The sequence below is a fragment of the Ranitomeya imitator genome, chromosome 6 (genome assembly GCF_032444005.1).
Source record: "Ranitomeya imitator isolate aRanImi1 chromosome 6, aRanImi1.pri, whole genome shotgun sequence".
Lineage (NCBI taxonomy): Eukaryota > Metazoa > Chordata > Amphibia > Anura > Dendrobatidae > Ranitomeya > Ranitomeya imitator.
This window is the reverse complement of record NC_091287.1, coordinates 511,520,307-511,542,876: the sequence shown is the minus strand read 5'-3', so window position 1 is coordinate 511,542,876 and position 22,570 is coordinate 511,520,307. Positions and strand designations below refer to the sequence as shown.

At 47.1% G+C, this 22,570-nt stretch overlaps 3 protein-coding genes across 3 annotated transcripts in view; 1 reads left to right on the top strand and 2 right to left on the bottom strand.

The window, feature by feature from the left end:
- Nucleotides 1–22,570, top strand: part of NUDCD1 (NudC domain containing 1) — a 165,933-nt gene that overhangs the window by 32,665 nt on the left and 110,698 nt on the right. The window contains exons 3-4 of the mRNA XM_069731786.1: nt 17,761–17,946; nt 19,080–19,263. Of these exons, the coding sequence (XP_069587887.1) occupies nt 17,761–17,946; nt 19,080–19,263 (370 nt within the window). The remainder of the gene's footprint in view (nt 1–17,760; nt 17,947–19,079; nt 19,264–22,570) is intronic.
- On the bottom strand, nt 10,557–11,947 carry LOC138642296 (trichohyalin-like; the record flags this gene model as incomplete). The annotated part of the gene is made up of 2 exons (XM_069730378.1): nt 10,557–11,786; nt 11,900–11,947. Coding segments are annotated over 2 exons (1,278 nt in total), but the record flags the coding sequence as incomplete, so codon positions are not given.
- On the bottom strand, nt 12,867–14,830 carry LOC138642295 (trichohyalin-like). Its single transcript, XM_069730377.1, has 4 exons — nt 14,248–14,830; nt 13,938–14,148; nt 13,765–13,876; nt 12,867–13,706 (listed from the first exon to the last, which is right to left on the bottom strand). Exons 1-4 carry the CDS (start codon nt 14,828–14,830, stop codon nt 12,867–12,869), a joined length of 1,746 nt encoding a protein of 581 aa, XP_069586478.1.

Here is a 22,570-nt window from a genome sequence, read left to right as displayed (position 1 = left end):
AGTATCTCCGGTATTCGATCAGATGCACAGGGTGGACAGCAGTGTGAGCAGCCTCTTCTTACCTCAGATTCCTTAGTATCTCCGGTATTCGATCAGATGCACAGGGTGGACAGCAGTGTGAGCAGCCTCTCCTTACTACAGCACCCCTAATGTCTCCAGTATTAGGTTAGATAGGCAAGGTGGACAGCAGTGTGAGCAGCCTCTTCTTACCTCAGAACCCCTGGTATCTCCAGCATTAGATCAGATAGACAGGGTGGACAGCAGTGTGAGCAGCCTCTCCTTACCTCCGAACCCCTGGTATCTCCAGCATTAGATCAGATAGACAGGGTGGACAGCAGTGTGAGCAGTCTCTCCTTACCACAGCACCCCTAATATCTCCAGTATTAGATCAGATACACAGGGTGGACCGCAGTGTCAGCAGCCTCTCCTTACCTCAGCACCCCTGGTATCTCCAGCATTAGATCAGATGGGGTGGACAGCAGTGTGAGCAGCCTCTTCTTACCTCAGCACCCCTGGTATATCCTTATCTCAGAACCCCTGGTATCTCCAGTATTAGATCAGATAGACAGGGTGGACAGCAGTGTGAGCAGTCTCTCCTTACCACAGCACCCCTAATATCTCCAGCATTAGATCAGATACACAGGGTGGACAGCAGTGTGAGCAGCCTCTGCTTACCTCAGCACCCCTGGTATCTCCAGAATGAGATCAGATAGAGTGGACAGCAGTGTGAACAGCCTCTTTTTACCTCAGTATTCCTTGTATTTCCAGTATTAGATCAGATAGACATGTTGGATAGCAGTGTGAGCAGCCTCTTCTTACCCATCATCCCTGGTATCTCCAGTATTAGATCAGATAGATAGGGTGGACACCAGTGTCAGCAGCCTCCCTTTAGCTTAGCATTCCTATTAGAGCTTGTTCACACCACCGTATACAGCAGATGACTGCTATCAGATTTTGTTTTTATTGGATAGCTGTCATGATCCCAATGGCAGGGGATCACAAAAGGACAAGCACAAAAAACAAAACAAGCTCTAGGGTGATGGAAACTGAGCTGACCGCGATCCTGAACCTCAACACACAACTAGCTGTAGCCGGGGAACGTGCCTACGATGATTCTAGACGTCTCGCGCCAGCCGAAGAACTAACTTTCCCTATTAGAAGAAACACAGACCTCTCTTGCCTCCAGAGAAACACCCCACAGAAATAGCAGCCCCCCACATGTAATGACGGTGAAATGAGAGGAAAGCACATACGTAGTTATGAAAACAGATTCAGCAAAATGAGGCCCGCTAAAGCTAGATAGCAGAGGATACAAAAGTGAACTGCACGGTCAGCGAAAAACCCTACAAAAAACCATCCTGAAATTACTTGAACTCATGTTCCAACTCAACTAAGGGAGGATATTAGTGAAGGAAATGAGGATGTCGAGTCCATATGGGTCGAAATTCATGGAGGGAAAAATGGTAACAAAATTCTCATTGGGGTCTGTTACAAACCCCCAAATATAACAGAAACCATGGAAAGTCTACTTCTAAAGCAGATAGATGAAGCTGCAACCCATAATGAGGTCCTGGTTATGGGGGACTTTAACTACCCGGATATTAACTGGGAAACAGAAACCTGTGAAACCCATAAAGGCAACAGGTTTCTGCTAATAACCAAGAAAAATTATCTTTCACAATTGGTGCAGAATCCAACCAGAGGAGCAGCACTTTTAGACCTAATACTATCTAATAGACCTGACAGAATAACAAATCTGCAGGTGGTCGGGCATCTAGGAAATAGCGACCACAATATTGTACAGTTTCACCTGTCTTTCACTAGGGTGACTTGTCAGGGAGTGACAAAAACACTGAACTTTAGGAAGGCAAAGTTTGACCAGCTTAGAGATGACCTTAATCTGGTAGACTGGGACAATATCCTCAGAAATAAGAATACAGATAATAATTGGGAAATGTTTAAGAACATCCTAAATAGGCAGTGTAAGCGGTTTATATCTTGTGGGAATAAAAGGACTAGAAATAGGAAAAACCCAATGTGGCTAAACAAAGAAGTAAGACAGGCAATTAACAGTAAAAAGAAAGCATTTGCACTACTAAAGCAGGATGGCACCATTGAAGCTCTAAAAAACTATAGGGAGAAAAATACTTTATCTAAAAAACTAATTAAAGCTGCCAAAAAGGAAACAGAGAAGCACATTGCTAAGGAGAGTAAAACTAATCCCAAACTGTTCTTCAACTATATCAATAGTAAAAGAATAATAACTGAAAATGTAGGCCCCTTAAAAAATAGTGAGGAAAGAATGGTTGTAAATGACGAGGAAAAAGCTAACATATTAAACACCTTCTTCTCCACGGTATTCACGGTGGAAAATGAAATGCTAGGTGAAATCCCAAGAAACAATGAAAACCCTATATTAAGGGTCACCAATCTAACCCAAGAAGAGGTGCGAAATCGGCTAAATAAGATTAAAATAGATAAATCTCCGGGTCCGGATGGCATACACCCACGAGTACTAAGAGAACTAAGTAATGTAATAGATAAACCATTATTTCTTATTTTTAGGGACTCTATAGCGACAGGGTCTGTTCCACAGGATTGGCGCATAGCAAATGTGGTGCCAATATTCAAAAAGGGCTCTAAAAGTGAACCTGGAAATTATAGGCCAGTAAGTCTAACCTCTATTGTTGGTAAAATATTTGAAGGGTTTCTGAGGGATGTTATTCTGGATTATCTCAATGAGAATAACTGTTTAACTCCATATCAGCATGGGTTTATGAGAAATCGCTCCTGTCAAACCAATCTAATCAGTTTTTATGAAGAGGTAAGCTATAGGCTGGACCACGGTGAGTCATTGGACGTGGTATATCTCGATTTTTCCAAAGCGTTTGATACCGTGCCGCACAAGAGGTTGGTACACAAAATGAGAATGCTTGGTCTGGGGGAAAATGTGTGTAAATGGGTTAGTAACTGGCTTAGTGATAGAAAGCAGAGGGTGGTTATAAATGGTATAGTCTCTAACTGGGTCGCTGTGACCAGTGGGGTACCGCAGGGGTCAGTATTGGGACCTGTTCTCTTCAACATATTCATTAATGATCTGGTAGAAGGTTTACACAGTAAAATATCGATATTTGCAGATGATACAAAACTATGTAAAGCAGTTAATACAAGAGAAGATAGTATTCTGCTACAGATGGATCTGGATAAGTTGGAAACTTGGGCTGAAAGGTGGCAGATGAGGTTTAACAATGATAAATGTAAGGTTATACACATGGGAAGAAGGAATCAATATCACCATTACACACTGAATGGGAAACCATTGGGTAAATCTGACAGGGAGAAGGACTTGGGGATCCTAGTTAATGATAAACTTACCTGGAGCAGCCAGTGCCAGGCAGCAGCTGCCAAGGCAAACAGGATCATGGGGTGCATTAAAAGAGGTCTGGATACACATGATGAGAGCATTATACTGCCTCTGTACAAATCCCTAGTTAGACCGCACATGGAGTACTGTGTCCAGTTTTGGGCACCGGTGCTCAGGAAGGATATAATGGAACTAGAGAGAGTACAAAGGAGGGCAACAAAATTAATAAAGGGGATGGGAGAACTACAATACCAAGATAGATTAGCAAAATTAGGATTATTTAGTCTAGAAAAAAGACGACTGAGGGGCGATCTAATAACCATGTATAAGTATATAAGGGGACAATACAAATATCTCGCTGAGGATCTGTTTATACCAAGGACGGTGACGGGCACAAGGGGGCATTCTTTGCGTCTGGAGGAGAGAAGGTTTTTCCAAAAACATAGAAGAGGATTCTTTACTGTTAGGGCAGTGAGAATCTGGAATTGCTTGCCTGAGGAGGTGGTGATGGCGAACTCAGTCGAGGGGTTCAAGAGAGGCCTGGATGTCTTCCTGGAGCAGAACAATATTGTATCATACAATTAGGTTCTGTAGAAGGACGTAGATCTGGGGATTTATTATGATGGAATATAGGCTGAACTGGATGGACAAATGTCTTTTTTCGGCCTTACTAACTATGTATGTTACTATGTATGTAACTCATGGAACATGAGGAGTAATATCAGCCCACTAGAGCAACCAGCAAAAAGGAATCACATATCTGCAAGCTGGACTAAGACAAAAATTAAACAAAACGTGGAACAGGAAAATCAAAAACTTAGCTTGTCCTGAAGAATACAGAAGCGGGAAGCAGAGGTAACAAGACACACTGATTACATTGATAGCCGGCAAGGAAATGACAAGAAAGCCAGGTTAAATAGGAAACTCCCATATCCTGATAGAACAGGTGGACACCAGAGACCGCAGAGAACACAAGTCACCCAGTACCATCTGTAACCACCAGAGGGAGCCCAAAAACAGAATCCACAACAGTACCCCCCCCTTGAGGAGGGGTCACCGAACCCTCACGAGAACCACCAGGGCGACCAGGATGAGCCCTATGAAATGCACGGACCAAATCAGCAGCATGAACATCAGAGGCAACCACCCAAGAATTATCCTCCTGACCATAACCCTTCCACTTGACCAAATATTGGAGTTTCCGTCTGGAAACACGAGAATCCAAGATCTTCTCCACAACATACTCCAATTCTCCCTCCACCAGCACCGGAGCAGGAGGCTCAAGCGAAGGAACAACAGGTACCTCATACTTCCGCAACAACGACCGATGGAACACATTATGAATAGCAAACGATGCCGGGAGATCCAAACGAAACGACACAGGGTTAAGAATTTCCAAGATCCTATAGGGACCGATGAACCGAGGCTTGAACTTAGAAGAGACCTTCATAGGAACAAAACGAGAAGACAACCACACCAAGTCCCCAACACGAAGTCGAGGACCCACGCGGCGACGGCGATTAGCAAACTGCTGAGCCCTCTCCTGGGACAACTTCAAATTGTCCACCACATGACTCCAAATCTGATGCAACCTATCCACCACCATGTCCACTCCAGGACAATCAGAAGGCTCCACCTGACCAGAGGAAAAACGAGGATGAAACCCCGAATTACAAAAGAAAGGAGAAACCAAGGTAGCAGAACTAGCACGATTATTAAGGGCAAATTCGGCAAGCGGCAAAAAGGTAACCCAGTCATCTTGATCAGCAGAAACAAAACACCTTAAATAAGTTTCCAAGGTCTGATTAGTTCGTTCCGTCTGGCCATTCGTCTGAGGATGGAGTGCAGACGAAAAGGACAAATCAATGCCCATCTTAGCACAGAACGTCCGCCAAAATCTAGACACAAACTGGGATCCCCTGTCAGAAACGATGTTCTCCGGAATCCCATGCAAACGAACCACGTTCTGAAAAAACAGAGGGACCAACTCAGAGGAGGAAGGCAACTTAGGCAAGGGTACCAGATGAACCATCTTAGAAAAGCGGTCACACACAACCCAGATGACGGACATTTTTTGAGAGACAGGGAGATCCGAAATAAAGTCCATGGAAATGTGCGTCCAAGGCCTCTTCGGAATAGGCAAAGGTGACAACAATCCACTGGCCCGAGAACAGCAAGGCTTAGCCCGAGCGCAAACTTCACAAGACTGCACAAAAGAACGCACATCCCTCGACAAGGAAGGCCACCAAAAAGACCTGGCCACCAAGTCTCTAGTACCAAATATTCCAGGATGACCTGCCAATGCAGAAGAATGGACCTCGGAGATGACTCTACTGGTCCAATTATCCGGAACAAACAGTCTTTCAGGCGGACAACGATCAGGTTTATCCGCCTGAAACTCCTGCAAAACACGTCGCAAGTCTGGGGAGACAGCCGACAAAATCACCCCATCCCTAAGGATACCAGTGGGATTTCCAGGGGAGTCAGGCACAAAACTCCTAGAAAGAGCATCCGCCTTCACATTCTTTGAACCTGGCAGGTATGAAACCACAAAATCGAAACGGGAGAAAAAATGACCAACGAGCCTGTCTAGGATTCAGACGCTTGGCAGACTCAAGGTACATCAGATTTTTGTGATCAGTCAAGACCACCACATGATGTCTAGCACCCTCAAGCCAATGACGCCACTCCTCAAATGCCCACTTCATGGCCAAAAGCTCCCGATTACCAACATCATAATTCCGCTCAGTGGGCGAAAACTTTCTAGAAAAGAACGCACATGGCTTCATCACTGAGCAATCGGAGCTTCTCTGTGACAAAACCGCCCCCGCTCCAATCTCGGAAGCATCAACCTCAACCTGAAAAGGAAGCGAAACATCTGGCTGACGCAACACAGGAGCAGAAGAAAACCGGCGCTTAAGTTCCTGAAAGGCCTCCACAGCCGCAGGAGACCAATCAGCAACATCAGCACCCTTTTTAGTCAAATCCGTCAAAGGCTTAACAACACTAGAAAAATTAGTTATGAAACAACGATAAAAATTAGCAAAGCCCAAGAACTTCTGTAGACTCTTAAGAGATGTAGGCTGCGTCCAGTCACAAATAGTCTGAACCTTGACGGGATCCATCTCAATAGTAGAAGGGGAAAAAATATACCCCAAAAAAGAAATCTTCTGGACTCCAAAGAGACACTTTGAACCTTTTACAAACAAAGAATTGGCCCGCAGGACCTGAAACACCTTCCTGACCTGCTGAACATGGGACTCCCAGTCATCCGAAAAAACCAAAACATCATCCAAATACACAATCATAAATTTATCCAGATATTCACGGAAAATATCGTGCATAAAGGACTGGAAGACAGAAGGAGCATTAGAAAGTCCAAAAGGCATCACCAAATACTCAAAATGGGCCTCAGGCGTATTAAATGCGGTTTTCCACTCATCACCCTGCTTTATCCGCACAAGATTATACGCACCCCGAAGATCAATCTTAGTGAACCATTTAGCCCCCTTAATGCGAGCGAACAAATCAGTCAACAATGGCAAAGGATACTGATATTTAACTGTAATCTTATTCAAAAGACTGTAATCTATACAAGGCCTCAAGGAACCATCTTTTTTGGCCACAAAAAAAAAAACCTGCTCCCAAAGGGGACGAAGATGGACGGATATGTCCCTTTTCCAAGGACTCCTTAACATAATCCCGCATAGCAGTATGCTCTGGCACTGACAGATTGAACAAACGACCTTTAGGAAATTTACTGCCAGGAATCAAATCTATAGCACAATCGCAATCCCTGTGAGGAGGAAGCGAATTGAGCTTAGGCTCCTCAAAAACATCCCGATAATCAGACAAAAATACCGGAACCTCAGAAGGAGTAGATGAAGCGATAGAAATCGGAGGTGCATCATCATGAACCCCCTGACATCCCCAGCTTAACACAGACATCGTTTTCCAGTCCAAGACTGGGTTATGAGTTTGTAACCATGGCAGACCAAGCACTAAGACATCATGTAAATTATGCAGTACCAGGAAGCGAATCACCTCCTGATGAACGGGAGTCATACGCATGGTCACTTGTGTCCAGTACTGAGGTTTATTCATAGCCAAAGGTGTAGAGTCAATTCCTTTCAAAGGAATAGGGACTTCCAGAGGCTCCAGACTAAACCCACAGCGGTTGGCAAATGACCAATCCATAAGACTCAGGGCAGCGCCTGAATCCACATAGGCATCGACGGAAATGGCTGATAATGAACAAATCAGAGTCACAGACAGAATGAACTTAGACTGTAAAGTACTAATGGCAACAGACTTATCAACCTTTTTTGTGCGTTTAGAGCATGCTGATATAACATGAGCTGAATCACCACAATAAAAACACAACCCATTTTTCCGCCTATGGTTTTGCCGTTCACTTCTGGACTGAATTCTATCACATTGCATTGTCTCAGGTGCCTGTTCAGAAGACACCGCCAAATGGTGCACAGGTTTGCGCTCCCGTAAACGCCGATCAATCTGAATAGCCATAGTCATAGACTCATTCAGACCTGTAGGCGCAGGGAACCCCACCATGACATCTTTAATGGCCTCAGAAAGGCCATCTCTGAATCTTGCAGCCAGGGCGCACTCATTCCACTGAGTAAGCACCGACCATTTCCGACAATATATTTCTGCTTCATCTTGCCCCTGAGAGAGAGCCAATAAAGCTTTTTGAGCCTGAATCTCTAGGTTAGGTTCCTCATAGAGCAAACCCAATGCCAGAAAAAACGCATCCACATTGAGCAACGCAGGATCCCCTGGTGCCAATGCAAATGCCCAATTCTGAGGGTCACCCCGCAGGAAAGATATAACAATCTTGACTTGCTGAGCAGGGTCTCCAGAAGAACGAGATTTCAAAGAAAGAAACAACTTGCAATTGTTCCTAAAATTCAAAAAACTAGATCTATCTCCAGAAAAAAAACTCTGGGATAGGAATTCTAGGTTCAGACATAGGAGCATGTACAACAAAATCTTGTATATTTTGAACCTTAGCAGCAAGATTATTCAGGCTGGAAGCCAAACTCTGGACGTCCATGATAAACAGCTGAGGTCAGAGCCATTCAAGGATTAAGAGGAGGTAAGACGCAGCCAGGCTGCAATTAAGGCTATGCAGCAAACTCTGAGGGGAAAAAAAAAAAAAAAAAAAAAACTTCCTCAGACTACTTTTCCTCCTACTTCAGCCAATACGATTACCACTTTTTGGCCGGCTATACTGTCATGATCCCAATGGCAGGGGATCACAAAAGGACAAGCACAAAAAACAAAACAAGCTCTAGGGTGATGGAAACTGAGCTGACCGCGATCCTGAACCTCAACACACAACTAGCTGTAGCCGGGGAACGTGCCTACGATGATTCTAGACGTCTCGCGCCAGCCGAAGAACTAACTTTCCCTATTAGAAGAAACACAGACCTCTCTTGCCTCCAGAGAAACACCCCACAGAAATAGCAGCCCCCCACATGTAATGACGGTGAAATGAGAGGAAAGCACATACGTAGTTATGAAAACAGATTCAGCAAAATGAGGCCCGCTAAAGCTAGATAGCAGAGGATACAAAAGTGAACTGCGCGGTCAGCGAAAAACCCTACAAAAAACCATCCTGAAATTACTTGAACTCATGTTCCAACTCATGGAACATGAGGAGTAATATCAGCCCACTAGAGCAACCAGCAAAAAGGAATCACATATCTGCAAGCTGGACTAAGACAAAAATTAAACAAAACGTGGAACAGGAAAATCAAAAACTTAGCTTGTCCTGAAGAATACAGAAGCGGGAAGCAGAGGTAACAAGACACACTGATTACATTGATAGCCGGTGAGGAAATGACAAGAAAGCCAGGTTAAATAGGAAACTCCCATATCCTGATAGAACAGGTGGACACCAGAGACCGCAGAGAACACAAGTCACCCAGTACCATCTGTAACCACCAGAGGGAGCCCAAAAACAGAATCCACAACAGAAGCACTTCCAGCAGTTACATAATGGGGCTGTGCTGATGATCAGTTTTTTTTCACTGACAGAATCTGTCAGTGAAACAAAATAGCTGCATGCTGCGACTTCGTCTGAAATTGAATGCCATTCGCTCGTTCAAGTCGATGGGCACGTGGAAACCATCAAACTGCACTCGGATAACATCTGAGTGTAGACTTATTTCTGCTAGCTCACACAATAGAAAAGATGGAAAATTTTGTTCTCTATCTTCTCCTCACAGTGCACTACAATGCTCTCATTTGAGAGAATCTGATCACACTATGCTGATACTTGGAGTTTGATCGGAGTGTCATTATCATAATCAACCCAATTCTCTCGGATGAGATAATCTACTGTCATGTGAACCTGGCTGTATGTAAAGTTTTGGATCAGATAGAGTGGACGGCAGTGTGAGCAGCATCTTACCTCAGCACTCCTGATATCTCCAGCATTCGATCAGATAGACAGGGTGGACAGCAGTGTGAGCAGCTATTTTTCCTTCACCACCCCTGTTATCTCTAGTATTAGGTGAATATGTACGAAAGTGGTATGTACAGTAGGATAGGGAAGGGTTATGATAGGACCCATCAGAGAAGTTCCACCTTGCCGTGGTTGATGGGTACACATGAATTGGCCAATTTATGCGCTAAGAACCTTTTTTCTTTTTTATATAAGTACATCTTGCTGAGGGATAATGTAGTTGAAGTTATTTCCATTGACACTATATGTCTTGGCTTTCACAGAGTGCTGCTGTGCTTTTTTGTACATATTTTGCAGTCACTGCAGCTTGCACCTATTCACACTTTAGGAGGTGTTGGTCAGGATTTTTTGTATAGTATTAGATGAGATAGACATTGTGGATAGCAATGTGGTTAGATCGATATGATGGACAGAAGTGTGAGCAGCCTCTTCTAATCTCTGCACTCCTGGTATCTCCAGTATTAGATCACATAAACAGGGTGGACAGCCGTGTGAGCAGCCTCTCCTTACCACAATAGGTATCTCCAGTATTAGATCAGAATTTCCACAGGAAGTCCATCTTCATATACCTGAAGTTAGGGAGCTAAGATTCCTACTGCACATTGTCTACCTAGAACAAGAGCCTCATCTCCTCCTTTCTCTCTCTCCTTGCTAGCTCTCTCTCCTTGCTAGCTCTCTCTCCTTGCTAGCTCTCTCTCCTTGCTAGCTCTCTCTCCTTGCTCGCTTGCGTGCTCTCTCCTTGCTCGCTTGCGTGCTCTCTCCTTGCTCGCTTGCGTGCTCTGTCCTTGCTCGCTTGCGTGCTCTCTCCTTGCTCGCTCGCTCGCTCTCTCTCCTCGCTCTCTCTCCTCGCGCTCTCTCCTCGCTCTCTCCTTGCTTGCTCGCTCTCTCTTTGCTTGCTCGCTCTCTCTCCTTGCTTGCTCGCTCTCTCTCCTTGCTTGCTCGCTCTCTCTCCTTGCTTGCTCGCTCTCTCTCCTTGTTAGCTCGCTCTCTCTCCTTGCTTGCTCGCTCTCTTCTTGCTCGCTTGCTCTCTCTCCTTGCTCGCTCTCTCTCCTTGCTCGCTCTCTCTCCTTGCTCGCTCTCTCTCCTTGCTCGCTCTCTCTCCTTGCTCGCTCTCTCCTTGCTCGCTCTCTCCTTGCTCGCTCTCTCCTTGCTCGCTCTCTCCTTGCTCGCTCGCTCTCTCCTTGCTCGCTCGCTCTCTTTCCTTGCTCGCTCTCTCTCCTCGCGCTCTCTCCTCGCTCTCTCCTTGCTTGCTCGCTCTCTCTTTGCTTGCTCGCTCTCTCTCCTTGCTTGCTCGCTCTCTCTCCTTGCTTGCTCGCTCTCTTTCCTTGCTTGCTCGCTCTCTCTCCTTGCTTGCTCGCTCTCTCTCCTTGCTTGCTTGCTCTCTCTCCTTGCTCGCTCTCTCTCCTTGCTCGCTCTCTCTCCTTGCTCGCTCTCTCTCCTCGCTCTCTCTCCTTGCTCGCTCTCTCTCCTTGCTCGCTCTCTCTCCTTGCTCGCTCTCTCCTCGCTCTCTCTGCTTGCTCGCTCTCTTCTTGCTCGCTCGCTCTCTCTCCTTGCTCGCTCTCTCTCTTTGCTCGCTCTCTCTCCTTGCTCGCTCTCTCCTTGCTCGCTCTCTCCTTGCTCGCTCTCTCCTTGCTCGCTCGCTCTCTCCTTGCTCGCTCGCTCTCTTTCCTTGCTCGCTCTCTCTCCTTGCTCGCTCTCTCTCCTTGCTTGCTCGCTCTCTTTCCTTGCTCGCTCTCTCTCCTTGCTTGCTCGCTCTCCTTGCTTGCTCGCTCTCTCCTTGCTTGCTCTCTCTCCTTGCTTGCTTGCTCTCTCTCCTTGCTCGCTCTCTCTCCTTGCTCGCTCTCTCTCCTTGCTCACTCTCTCCTCGCTCGCTCTCTCTCTCCTTGCTCGCTCGCTCTCTCTCCTCGCTCGCTCTCTCTCTCCTCGCTCTCTCTCTCCTTGCTCGCTCTCTCTCTCCTTGCTCGCTCGCTCTCTCTCCTTGCTCGCTCTCTCTCCTTGCTCGCTCGCTCTCTCTCCTCGCTCGCTCTCTCTCCTTGCTCGCTCTCTCTCTCCTTGCTCGCTCGCTCTCTCTCTCTCCTTGCTCGCTCGCTCTCTCTCCTTGCTCGCTCGCTCGCTCTCCTTGCTCGCTCTCTCTCCTTGCTCGCTCTCTCCTTGCTCGCTCTCTCCTTGCTCGCTCTCTCCTTGCTCGCTCTCTCCTTGCTCGCTCTCTCCTTGCTCGCTCTCTCCTTGCTCGCTCTCTCTCTCCTTGCTCTCTCTCTCTCTCCTTGCTCGCTCGCTCGCTCTCCTTGCTCGCTCGCTCTCTCTCTTTGCTCGCTCGCTCTCTCTCTCTCCTCACTCGCTCGCTCTCTCTCCTCGCTCGCACCCTCTCCTCGCTCGCACCTCTCCTCGCTCACTCGCTCTCTCTCTCCGCTCTCTCTCTCTCTCCTCGCTCTCTCTCTCTCCTCGCTCTCTCTCTCTCCTTGCTCGCTCTCTCTCCTTGCTCGCTCTCTCCTCGCTCGCTCTCCTCGCTCGCTCTCCTCGCTTGCTCGCTCTCTATCCTCGCTTGCTCGCGCTCTCTCCTCGCTTGCTCGCTCTCTCCTCGCTTGCTCTCTCTCTCCTCGCTCGCTCGCTCTCTCTCCTCGCTCGCTCGCTCTCTCTCCTCGCTCGCTCGCTCTCTCTCCTCGCTCGCTCGCTCTCTCTCCTCGCTCGCTCGCTCTCTCTCCTTGCTCGCTCGCTCTCTCTCCTTGCTCGCTCGCTCTCTCCTTGCTCGCTCTCCTTGCTCGCTCTCTCTCCTTGCTCGCTCGCTCTCTCTCCTTGCTCGCTCGCTCTCTCTCCTTGCTCGCTCGCTCTCTCTCCTTGCTCGCTCGCTCTCTCTCCTTGCTCGCTCGCTCTCTCTCCTTGCTCGCTCGCTCTCTCTCCTTGCTCGCTCGCTCTCTCTCCTTGCTCGCTCTGCTCGCTCGCTCTCTCCTCGCTCGCTCTCCTCGCTCGCTCTCTCCTCGCTCGCTCTCCTCGCTCTCTCTCTCCTCGCTCTCCTCACTCCTCGCTCTCTCCTCGCTTGCTCGCGCTCTCTCCTCGCTTGCTCGCTCTCTCTCCTCGCTTGCTCGCTCTCTCTCCTCGCTTGCTCGCTCTCTCCTCGCTTGCTCGCTCTTTCCTCGCTCGCTCTCTCTCCTCGCTCGCACCCTCTCCTCGCTCGCACCCTCTCGCTCTCTCTCTCTCCGTGCTCTCTCTCTCTCTCCGTGCCCTCTCTCTCTCCGTGCTCTCTCTCTCTCCGTGCTCTCTCTCTCTCTCCTTGCTCGCTCTGCTCGCTCGCTCTCTCCTCGCTCGCTCTCCTCGCTCTCTCCTCGCTTGCTCGCTCTCTCTCCTCGCTTGCTCGCTCTCTCTCCTCGCTTGCTCGCTCTCTCTCCTCGCTTGCTCGCTCTCTCTCTCCTCGCTCGCTCGCTCTCTCTCCTCGCTCGCTCTCTCTCCTCGCTCGCTCTCTCTCCTCGCTCGCTCTCTCTCTCTCCTTGCTCTCTCTCCTTGCTCACTCTCTCTCCTTGCTCGCTCTCTCCTCGCTCGCTCTCCTCGCTCTCTCTCCTCGCTTGCTCGCTCTCTATCCTCGCTTGCTCGCTCTCTCTCCTCGCTTGCTCGCGCTCTCTCCTCGCTTGCTCGCTCTCTCCTCGCTTGCTCGCTCTCTCCTCGCTTGCTCTCTCTCTCCTCTCTCCTCGCTCGCTCGCTCTCTCTCCTCGCTCGCTCGCTCTCTCTCCGCTCGCTCGCTCGCTCTCTCTCGCTCGCTCTCTCTCCTCGCTTGCTCGCGCTCTCTCCTCGCTTGCTCGCTCTCTCTCCTCGCTTGCTCGCTCTCTCCTCGCTTGCTCGCTCTCTCCTCGCTTGCTCGCTCTTTCCTCGCTCGCTCTCTCTCCTCGCTCGCACCCTCTCCTCGCTTGCACCCTCTCGCTCTCTCTCTCTCCGTGCTCTCTCTCTCCGTGCTCTCTCTCTCCGTGCTCTCTCTCTCTCCGTGCTCTCTCTCTCTCTCCTTGCTCGCTCGCTCGCTCTCCTTGCTCGCTCTGCTCGCTCGCTCTCTCCTCGCTCGCTCTGCTCGCTCGCTCTCTCCTCGCTCGCTCTCCTCGCTCTCTCTCCTCGCTTGCTCGCTCTCTCTCCTCGCTTGCTCTCTCTCTCTCCTCGCTCGCTCGCTCTCTCCTCGCTCGCTCTCTCTCCTCGCTCGCTCGCTCTCCTCGCTCGCTCGCTCTCCTCGCTCGCTCTCTCTCCTCGCTCGCTCTCCTCGCTCGCTCTCTCTCCTCGCTCGCTCTCCTCGCTCGCTCGCTCTCCTCGCTCGCTCTCTCTCCTCGCTCGCTCGCACCCTCTCCTCACTCGCTCGCACCCTCTCCTCTCTCTCTCTCCTCGCGCTCTCTCTCTCTCCTCGCTCTCTCTCTCTCCTCGCTCTCTCTCTCTCCTCGCTCTCTCTCTCTCTCCTCGCTCGCTCTTTCTCTCCTCGCTCGCTCGCTCTCCTTGCTCGCTTGCTCTCTTGCGGGCTCTTTCTCTCCTTGCGCGCTCTTTCTCTCCTTGCGCGCTCTTTCTCTCCTTGCGCGCTCTTTCTCTCCTTGCGCGCTCTTTCCATATCCTTGCACGCTCTTTCTCTCCTTGCGCGCTCTTTCCATCTCCTTGCGCGCTCTTTCCATCTCCTTGCGCGCTCTTTCTCCTTGCACTCTTTCTCCTTGCGCGCTCTTTCTCCTTGTGCAATTTTTCTCCTTGTGCTCACTCTTTCTCCTTATGCGCTCTCTCCTTGCGCGCTCTTTCCTTTTGCACGCTCTTTCTCCCTGCGCGCTCTTTCTCCTTGAGCTCTTTCTCCTTCGTGCTCTTTCTCCTTGTGCACTGTCTCTCTCCTTGCACGCTCTTTCTCGTGCACTTTTTCTCTCTCCTTGCGCAGTCTCTTTATCCTTCGCTCTCTCTCTCTCCTTGTGTGCTCTGTCTCTCTCATTGCGCACTCTCTCGGTTTCTCTCCTTGTGCGCTTTCTTTCTCGCATGCTTTTTCTCCATCCCGCTTGCTCTTTTTCTCTATCCTAGCGGTCTCTCTCTCTCCTTGTGCGCTCTTTCTCCTTCGCCCTCTCTTTCTCCTTGCCCGCTCTTTCTCCTTCGCCCTCTTTTTCTCCTTGCGCACTCTCTCATTGCATGCTCGTTCTCTTTGCGCGCTCTTTTTCTCTCCTTGCGCACTTTTTTTTTATCTCCTTGCGCTCTTTTTCTCTCCTTGCGCTCTTTTTCTCTCCTTGCGCGCTCTTTCTCTCTCCTTGCGCGCTCTCTCTTATCTCTCTGATAATTTGTGGCTAACACAACTTTTCCTGAAAATGATGTGATTGGCCTTTTTTTTTTTTTTTTTTAAAGTTTTTTGTAAAGTTTGATGCCTGCACAAAATGCGAAAGTTACTAGTAATTCTATTTTTATTTTCACATTTTTTTTTCTATTTTTCTTACTTGTTTAATGCAAGTTTCATGTTTGGAAAAGTCAATAACGGCGTTTATGTCAGTTCCTCATGACAGAAGCAGAATAGTTCTGTTACAGATGACATGATGTGTTTCTGCCGATGTTTAGAAGCTGTTTTGTGCTCACATATCAGGGCGGTGAAGAGGATGGAGGGCAGGGAACACCGGGTCATTATGGTGTGTTACACACGGGGACTCGCTAACATTGCAGCTGATAGGACTACTATTGTTAATTCCCGCCTGACCATTGTGCTATTGATTTGTCAGACAATCTTGGAACTTTTGAAGAGCCTCGAGGATAAAAAGTTTTGCCTGTCATCATTTTGCATTTAGCGATGCATCCGCTTGGCCGCAGCCGGTGCGAGCGACTAGAATACTTGACTCTGACGACTCATATAACTTAAAACTAAAATGAATTGAAGATAAAGGTAGAAATAATTAAAATCAATCTTTATCTTCATTTCATTTTAGTTTTTTTAATTATATGAGTCGTCAGAGTCTAGTATTCTATGAAACTTTGATGTGGTTTCGGGAATCTGGATATGAATAATTCTGTAAAGTCCTCCCTATAAGAAGAACACACCTTTGGACGGAGATCTATTATTATTTTTATTATTATTATTTATTATTATTATTTTTGTATTTGGGATGTCCCTATTTTTTGTATATATTATATTATTGTTCACATTTTGTATATATTTCAATATGTATTTTGGGTGTTTTTAGTAACAGATTAAATAATTGAAGCACTAAGCACTAAGACACTAAGAGGCTAATTTAAATATGAATTCATTTTTAGCATACATCTATATTATATAAACAGATTCCTAGCATGTAGTAATACGGATGAGAATCATTTCAATTTGAGAAATCTTTTTGGTCTCCGTTCATTTGATTCCACACTTTGTTAGTTAGATATCGGTGGTGCTGGTGAAGCCGCTCGGTGGTACGCATGCGCAGCTACCTCGGACTCCGTCACTTCCAGGCTGCGCTCTTAGGCTACTTTCACACTAGCGTCGGATTCGGCCCGTCGCATTGCGTCGGGCCGAGATTCCGACGCTAGCGTTTGTTGTGCCGCACAACGGGTGCAGTGGATGCATTTCTCCGGCGCATCCGCTGCCCCATTGTGAGGTGGGGGCGGAGTTCCGGCCGCACATGCGCGGTCGGAAAAAGCGGTCCGTCGGCTGCAAAAAACGTTACATTTACCGTTTTTTGCTCCCGGTGGTCCACCACAACACGGCGCAACCGTCGCAAGACGGTTGCGACGTGTGTCAATACGTCGCAATGCGTCGGTAATGTAACTCTATGGGGCAAAAACGCATCCTGCAAACAACTTTGCAGGATGCGTTTTTTCCCCTAAACGATGCATTGCGACGTATTAAAAACAACGCCAGTGTGAAAGTAGCCTTACGCTGACACGCAGATTAGCGGGCGCGTCATTGAGCGTTGCTAGGAAGGGGAATAGAGGAGGCGGGGAAGACATGCAATGCGCCGCATCAGCTGACCAGGACCATACACCGCTGATAGGCCGGCGCTCATATAAACAGCAGCCCCTCACCTTGACACGCTCCCGAAAGAAGCTTGCGGCGAAACGCGCGTCGGGGTGAGGGGACACCAGAACTATCCACACATTAGGTAATTATCAATCTTCATTTTTTATTATACCACCCTAAATGAATACTGTGTACCTGGGAAGGTTATTGACTTGCATTTATGGAGACTATGTAGTGATTTATTAGGATAGGTCTCATCTTTCCTGGTTGTTAAATATAACACAGGATTATTAGTGTTACTATAACCCTCCATTTGGAGATATCGAGTCTGGTCACATTACATGAAGATGTAGAATGGGTATTGGGTATTTTTTGAATGGCTTTATTGCTAGAAAAAGTTCCTATATAATTTTGTGTTAACAGCGATATACATTTACAAACTGTTTGATAATAAGACAATTTTGCGTTGGACTATTGTTTGTGTGGGGAATTTTCTGATTAATATTCAGGTGTCTTTGTTGCTTATTGTTCTTTTTGGCTTGAATAAAAATATTGATTTTAATAAGGGGGGGGGAAGGAAGAATAACTATTGCTTTGGCAGATTTTCTGAAGCTGTCTTCTTCCATTTAATGGATGACAGAGTGATAGGAGAGGTTGTAATCCGCCTGTGGTGACCGCTGCTTCTGGTCTGTGACCCTGGAAGGTAGAACGATGGGTATTATGTAATGATCGTGCTGTGATCTCTGTGCCGTGACTTATTGATTTGCTCTTGTCTCGAAGACACTTTATTATCTGAAACCTAAAATTGTCATATCAAGATAGAATAGCGTCGTATCTGCCATCCTGGGATACAGAAGGCCATGCGATGGGAAATGGGGCGCACACCTTATAATCCTTCATATTCGGATACCTTCTCCTACTTCACCTGGACGTAATAGTGATTGCGCTCACAAGTAAATCATTTGCCTCTTGTCCAATTTTCAGGATACGGCTTTGGGGAAACCAATAGAAGTCTTCAGATTTCCAAGTGACGTGAGCTCCTGCGACCAGCGACTCTGCTCCTCCATGCATTTCACATCGCCCAGTTGGGTGACCCTTTCTGATGGGACGGGAACCTTGTATGTCATCCACAGTTTCAGGAATGATGAATGTGCCTCAGTAAAATGGGAGGTGAGTATTCTCCTCCGTGTGCGAGATGTTTGGGGACACACAATAAAGCCCTCGGGGTATCCTGTTCCCACTAAACTGCCCCCCGAGAGAATTCCTCCAAAGTGTTTGATCGTTCTATGACTTAGATAACAACTTCAGATGGTCACATCAGGCGAGTATCATTATCAATCGAATGAAGCGAGTGTCCAGCTCAAACAAAATTCTTAAAATTTGCATAAAATAACTAGTTGTACAGGTTACTAACGAATTTTAAAAGTCAAAGGATTCCCCATTCTAAAGATATTGGCGCTTTCCTGGCTCTGTAGTTCCGGGTTGTGTTTGATACAGAATTATTTCTGTTCCACAACTTGGCACCGACGCGATGTGTGAAGGGGACTGGCTGACTGCTCATTTAAATAGCTGTGTCTCTGGTAGAAAAGAAGGTTGGCTTAGCTATTCCTATGAGCAGAGTTGGCCAGCCCCCTTCACATACAGCACTGGTCATGTGCTGACATAGTAAGTTCTCTCCTATGTTGGGCATGAGCCAGAAGTAGGACTGTGCAGACCTAAGACTGCTCTATATGCTGCAAAATGTTACAAATTCTTCTTAGTTTCTGGTTCTGATGGCTTTCTGCTGTAGTTCTTGTTTTAGAAATGTTAGCAAGGAAGGGGGAGGGAGTTGTACGTGGATTTCTACAGCATGGGGAGCAGAGAAAGCGTGTACAGTCTTGGGGAGGGCAGAGAAAACCAGCTACAGAAAAGAGCAAAGGCAAGGAAGCTGTCCTGATACATGCAAGCGAAGAGAGTACTTACATCCAGCCTATATTACTGGGAGAGACACTCCGACAAGAGAAAAAGTTGAAACTTGGATCAGGCTGGTGGTAATATATTCATATGAAAGGTGCTTATAGCCTTTTAAGGCTATATATATATATATATTATTTTTTTTTACCTGGAAAACTCTACTTTCTCTAAAATCTTAATTCAATATGGGATGGGTCTTAGTTTGCATAGGACTGTAACCTTGTCATTAGGCTAAGCATATCCCTGTACTGAACCCTGCCGATCACGCCTCTGGTCCCCACGCAGTACATTGTGTTCGCCTCCACATTGATGACTCTTGTCTCATTTACTTATTTTCACGTTCGTTGCAGCTGACGTTTAATGAGGAGCTGGGGGACCCGTTCATCATTCTTCACAGTGTTGTGTACGCCCGGGATGAGGTGCAGGTCATCGATACTCTAGTATTGTCTATCGAGAGAGATGAACTGGATGTGAAAGGCAGCGGTTTCCATGTCTCCCTGGAGTGGATATCTATAACATGTGGCCAAAATATCGGTAAATACTTCTCCTTCTGTAAAGCAGATATGTCTTTCTTTAGTTTTGGAGCTTCTGTGGCCTTGTGGTCTCAGTGCTTAAAAGGGTATTGCCTAAATTGAAAGTGGGTAAGGGATAATTTGCTAATTTCTGGGTATCTTTCTGCTGGGTCCCAAACGAGCCTGAGACCTGGACTCTGGATCCTGCAGAGATGTGATGGCACAACCGCTATTCCTTTTATGACGGCACAACCGCTATTCCTTTTATGACGGCACAACCGCTATTCCTTTTATGACGGCACAACCGCTATTCCTTTTATGACGGCACAACCGCTATTCCTTTTATGACGGCACAACCGCTATTCCTTTTATGACGGCACAACCGCTATTCCTTTTATGACGGCACAACCGCTATTCCTTTTATGACGGCACAACCGCTATTCCTTTTATGACGGCACAACCGCTATTCCTTTTATGACGGCACAACCGCTATTCCTTTTATGACGGCACAACCGCTATTCCTTTTATGACGGCACAACCGCTATTCCTTTTATGACGGCACAACCGCTATTCCTTTTATGACGGCACAACCGCTATTCCTTTTATGACGGCACAACCGCTATTCCTTTTATGACGGCACAACCGCTATTCCTTTTATAACGGCACAACCGCTATTCCTTTTATTGTTTATGGGGCCTCTGGAGAAAGCAGACTTCAGCACTTTTCTATTTTCAGCACTCTGCTATGGTGAGGGGATAATTTTTAATTGTGGGAATACCCTTTTAATATTCTTTTGTAAACGACCTCTATCCACAGTATAGAAGATAAATGTATGATCTGTAAGGGCCTCAACGCTGATTCCTAGAAAAGGGGGCCCACAATTCAGATCGTGAATGGAACATTAGTGAGCATGTGCGACCACCTCTCCTATTGACAGAGCAGTAGTGAGCATGTGCGACCACCTCTCCTATTGACAGAGCAGTAGTGAGCATGTGCGGCCACCTCTCCTATTGACAGAGCAGTAGTGAGCATGTGCGACCACCTCTCCTATTGACAGAGCAGTAGTGAGCATGTGCGACCTCCTCTCCTATTGACAGTGGACAGAGCAGTAGAGAGCATGTGCGACTACTTCTCCTAACAAAAAAAAAAATTTGTTTCCAAAATTGTGCTGATGTAAAGTTGACTTGTGCAAAATGTTTTTTATTAACTATTTTGTGTGACATATCTCTCTGATTTAACCCCTATCTGACCTCGGACGGGATAGTACGTCCGAGGTCAGATCCCCTGCTTTGCTGCAGGGCTCCGCGGTGAGCCCACATCAAAGCCGGGACATGTCAGCTGTTTTAAACAGCTGACATGTGCCCGTAATAGGCGCGGGCAGAATCGCGATCTGCCCGCACCTATTAACTAGTTAAATGCCGCTGTCAAACGCAGACAGCGGCATTTAACTACCGCTTCCGGCCGGGCGGCCGGAAATGACATCATCGCCGACCCCCGTCACATGATCGGGGGTCGGCGATGCGTCAGGATGGTAACCATAGAGGTGCTAGAGACCTCTATGGTTACTGATCGCCGGTGGCTGTGAGCGCCACCCTGTGGTCGGCGCTCACAGCACACCTGCAATTCTGCTACATAGCAGCGAACAGCAGATCGCTGCTATGTAGCAGAGGCGATCGTGCTGTGCCTGCTTCTAGCCTCCCATGGCGGCTATTGAAGCATGGCAAAAGTTAAAAAAAAGTTAAAAAAAATGTGAAAAAAAAAAAATATAAAAGTTTAAATCACCCCCCCCTTTCGCCCCAATCAAAATAAATCAATAAAAAAAAATCAAATCTACACATATTTGGTATCGCCGCGCTCAGAATCGCCCGATCTATCAATAAAAAAAGCATTAACCTGATCGCTAAACGGCGTAGCGAGAAAAAAATTCGAAACGCCAGAATTACGTTTTTTAGGTCGCCGCGACATTGCATTAAAATGCAATAACGGGCGATCAAAAGAACGTATCTGCACCAAAATGCTATCATTAAAAATGCCAGCTCAGCACGCAAAAAATAAGCCCTCAACCGACCCCAGATCACGAAAAATGGAGACGCTACGAGTATCGGAAAATGGCGCAATTTTTTTTTTTTTTTCAGCAAAGTTTGGAATTTTTTTTCACCACTTAGATAAAAAAAAACCTAGTCATGTTAGGTGTCAATGAACTCGAACTGACCTGGAGAATCATAATGGCAGGTCAGTTTTAGCATTTAGTGAACCTAGAAAAAAAGCTAAACAAAAAACAAGTGTGGGATTGCACTTTTTTTTGCAATTTCACCGCACTTGGAATTTTTTTCCCGTTTTCTTGTACACGACATGCTAAAACCAATGATGTCGTTCAAAAGTACAACTCGTCCCGCAAAAAATAAGCCCTCACATGGCCAAATTGACGGAAAAATAAAAAAGTTATGGCTCTAGGAAGGAGGGGAGTGAAAAACCAACACGGAAAAACGAAAAATCCCAAGGTCATGAAGGGGTTAAGGGTACAAAGATTAAAAGCTTGAAAACTACAAAATTTTCAACACTTTTGCCAAATTTCTGTTGTATCCATAAATAAACGCAAGTCATATTGAAGACATTTTACCACTATCATGAAGTACAGTATGTCACGAAAAAAAATCTCTGAATCAATGGGATACATTGAAGTGTTCTAGAGTTATAACTTCATAAAGTGACAGTGGTCAGAATTGTAAAAATTGGCCCGGTCATTAAGAACCAAATTGTCTCTGTCCCTAAGGGGCTAACTGATCCTCGTAGGAAATACTTTGCAGGCCGCTCACCATCCTGGCAGCTCTCCTCCGAACGTTCTCCAGTTTTTCAATCGATCGGTCGATCGCCTTCTAATGTGTATGGTCGGCCTTAGTCTAAGTTCACATTTGCGTTGTGCGCCGCAGCGTTGTCGCCGCAACGCACAACGCAAACAAAAACGCAGCAAAACGCATGCACATGCGGCGCCAATATTAAAGATAGGGTCGCACGACGCATGCGTTTTTTAAAAGGTCGGTGCCGCCCGAAAAATGCAACATGTTGCGTTTGCCGCGCCCAGACAGATGCGGCTTAAAACGCCACAAAACGCAACACAACGCATGCACATGCGGCGCCATGCGGCGCCAATATTAAAGATAGGCTCGCACGACGCATGCGTTTTGTTGCGGCGGAGACGCTGCGGCGCAAACCGCAAATGTGAACGTACCTTTAGTGAGTAGCTTACAGCCATGTTTGGAATATAAAGTACCGTATATACTCGAATATAAGCCGAGATTTTCAGCCCACTTTTTTGGGCTGAATGTCCC

Bases quoted from the DNA above. Each gene is read 5' to 3' on its own strand.
- LOC138642295 (XM_069730377.1), bottom strand. From the start codon at position 14,830: ATGCGAGAAAGAAAGCGCACAAGGAGAGAAACCGAGAGAGTGCGCAAT. The intron at 13,877-13,937 runs GCGAGGAGAGCG...AGAGCGAGCGAG, and splicing joins CGAGCAAGCGAGGAGAGAGA to CAGAGCGAGCAAGGAGAGCG. The intron at 13,707-13,764 runs GCGAGAGGGTGC...GAGCGAGGAAAG, and splicing joins AGAGCACGGAGAGAGAGAGA to AGCGAGCAAGCGAGGAGAGA.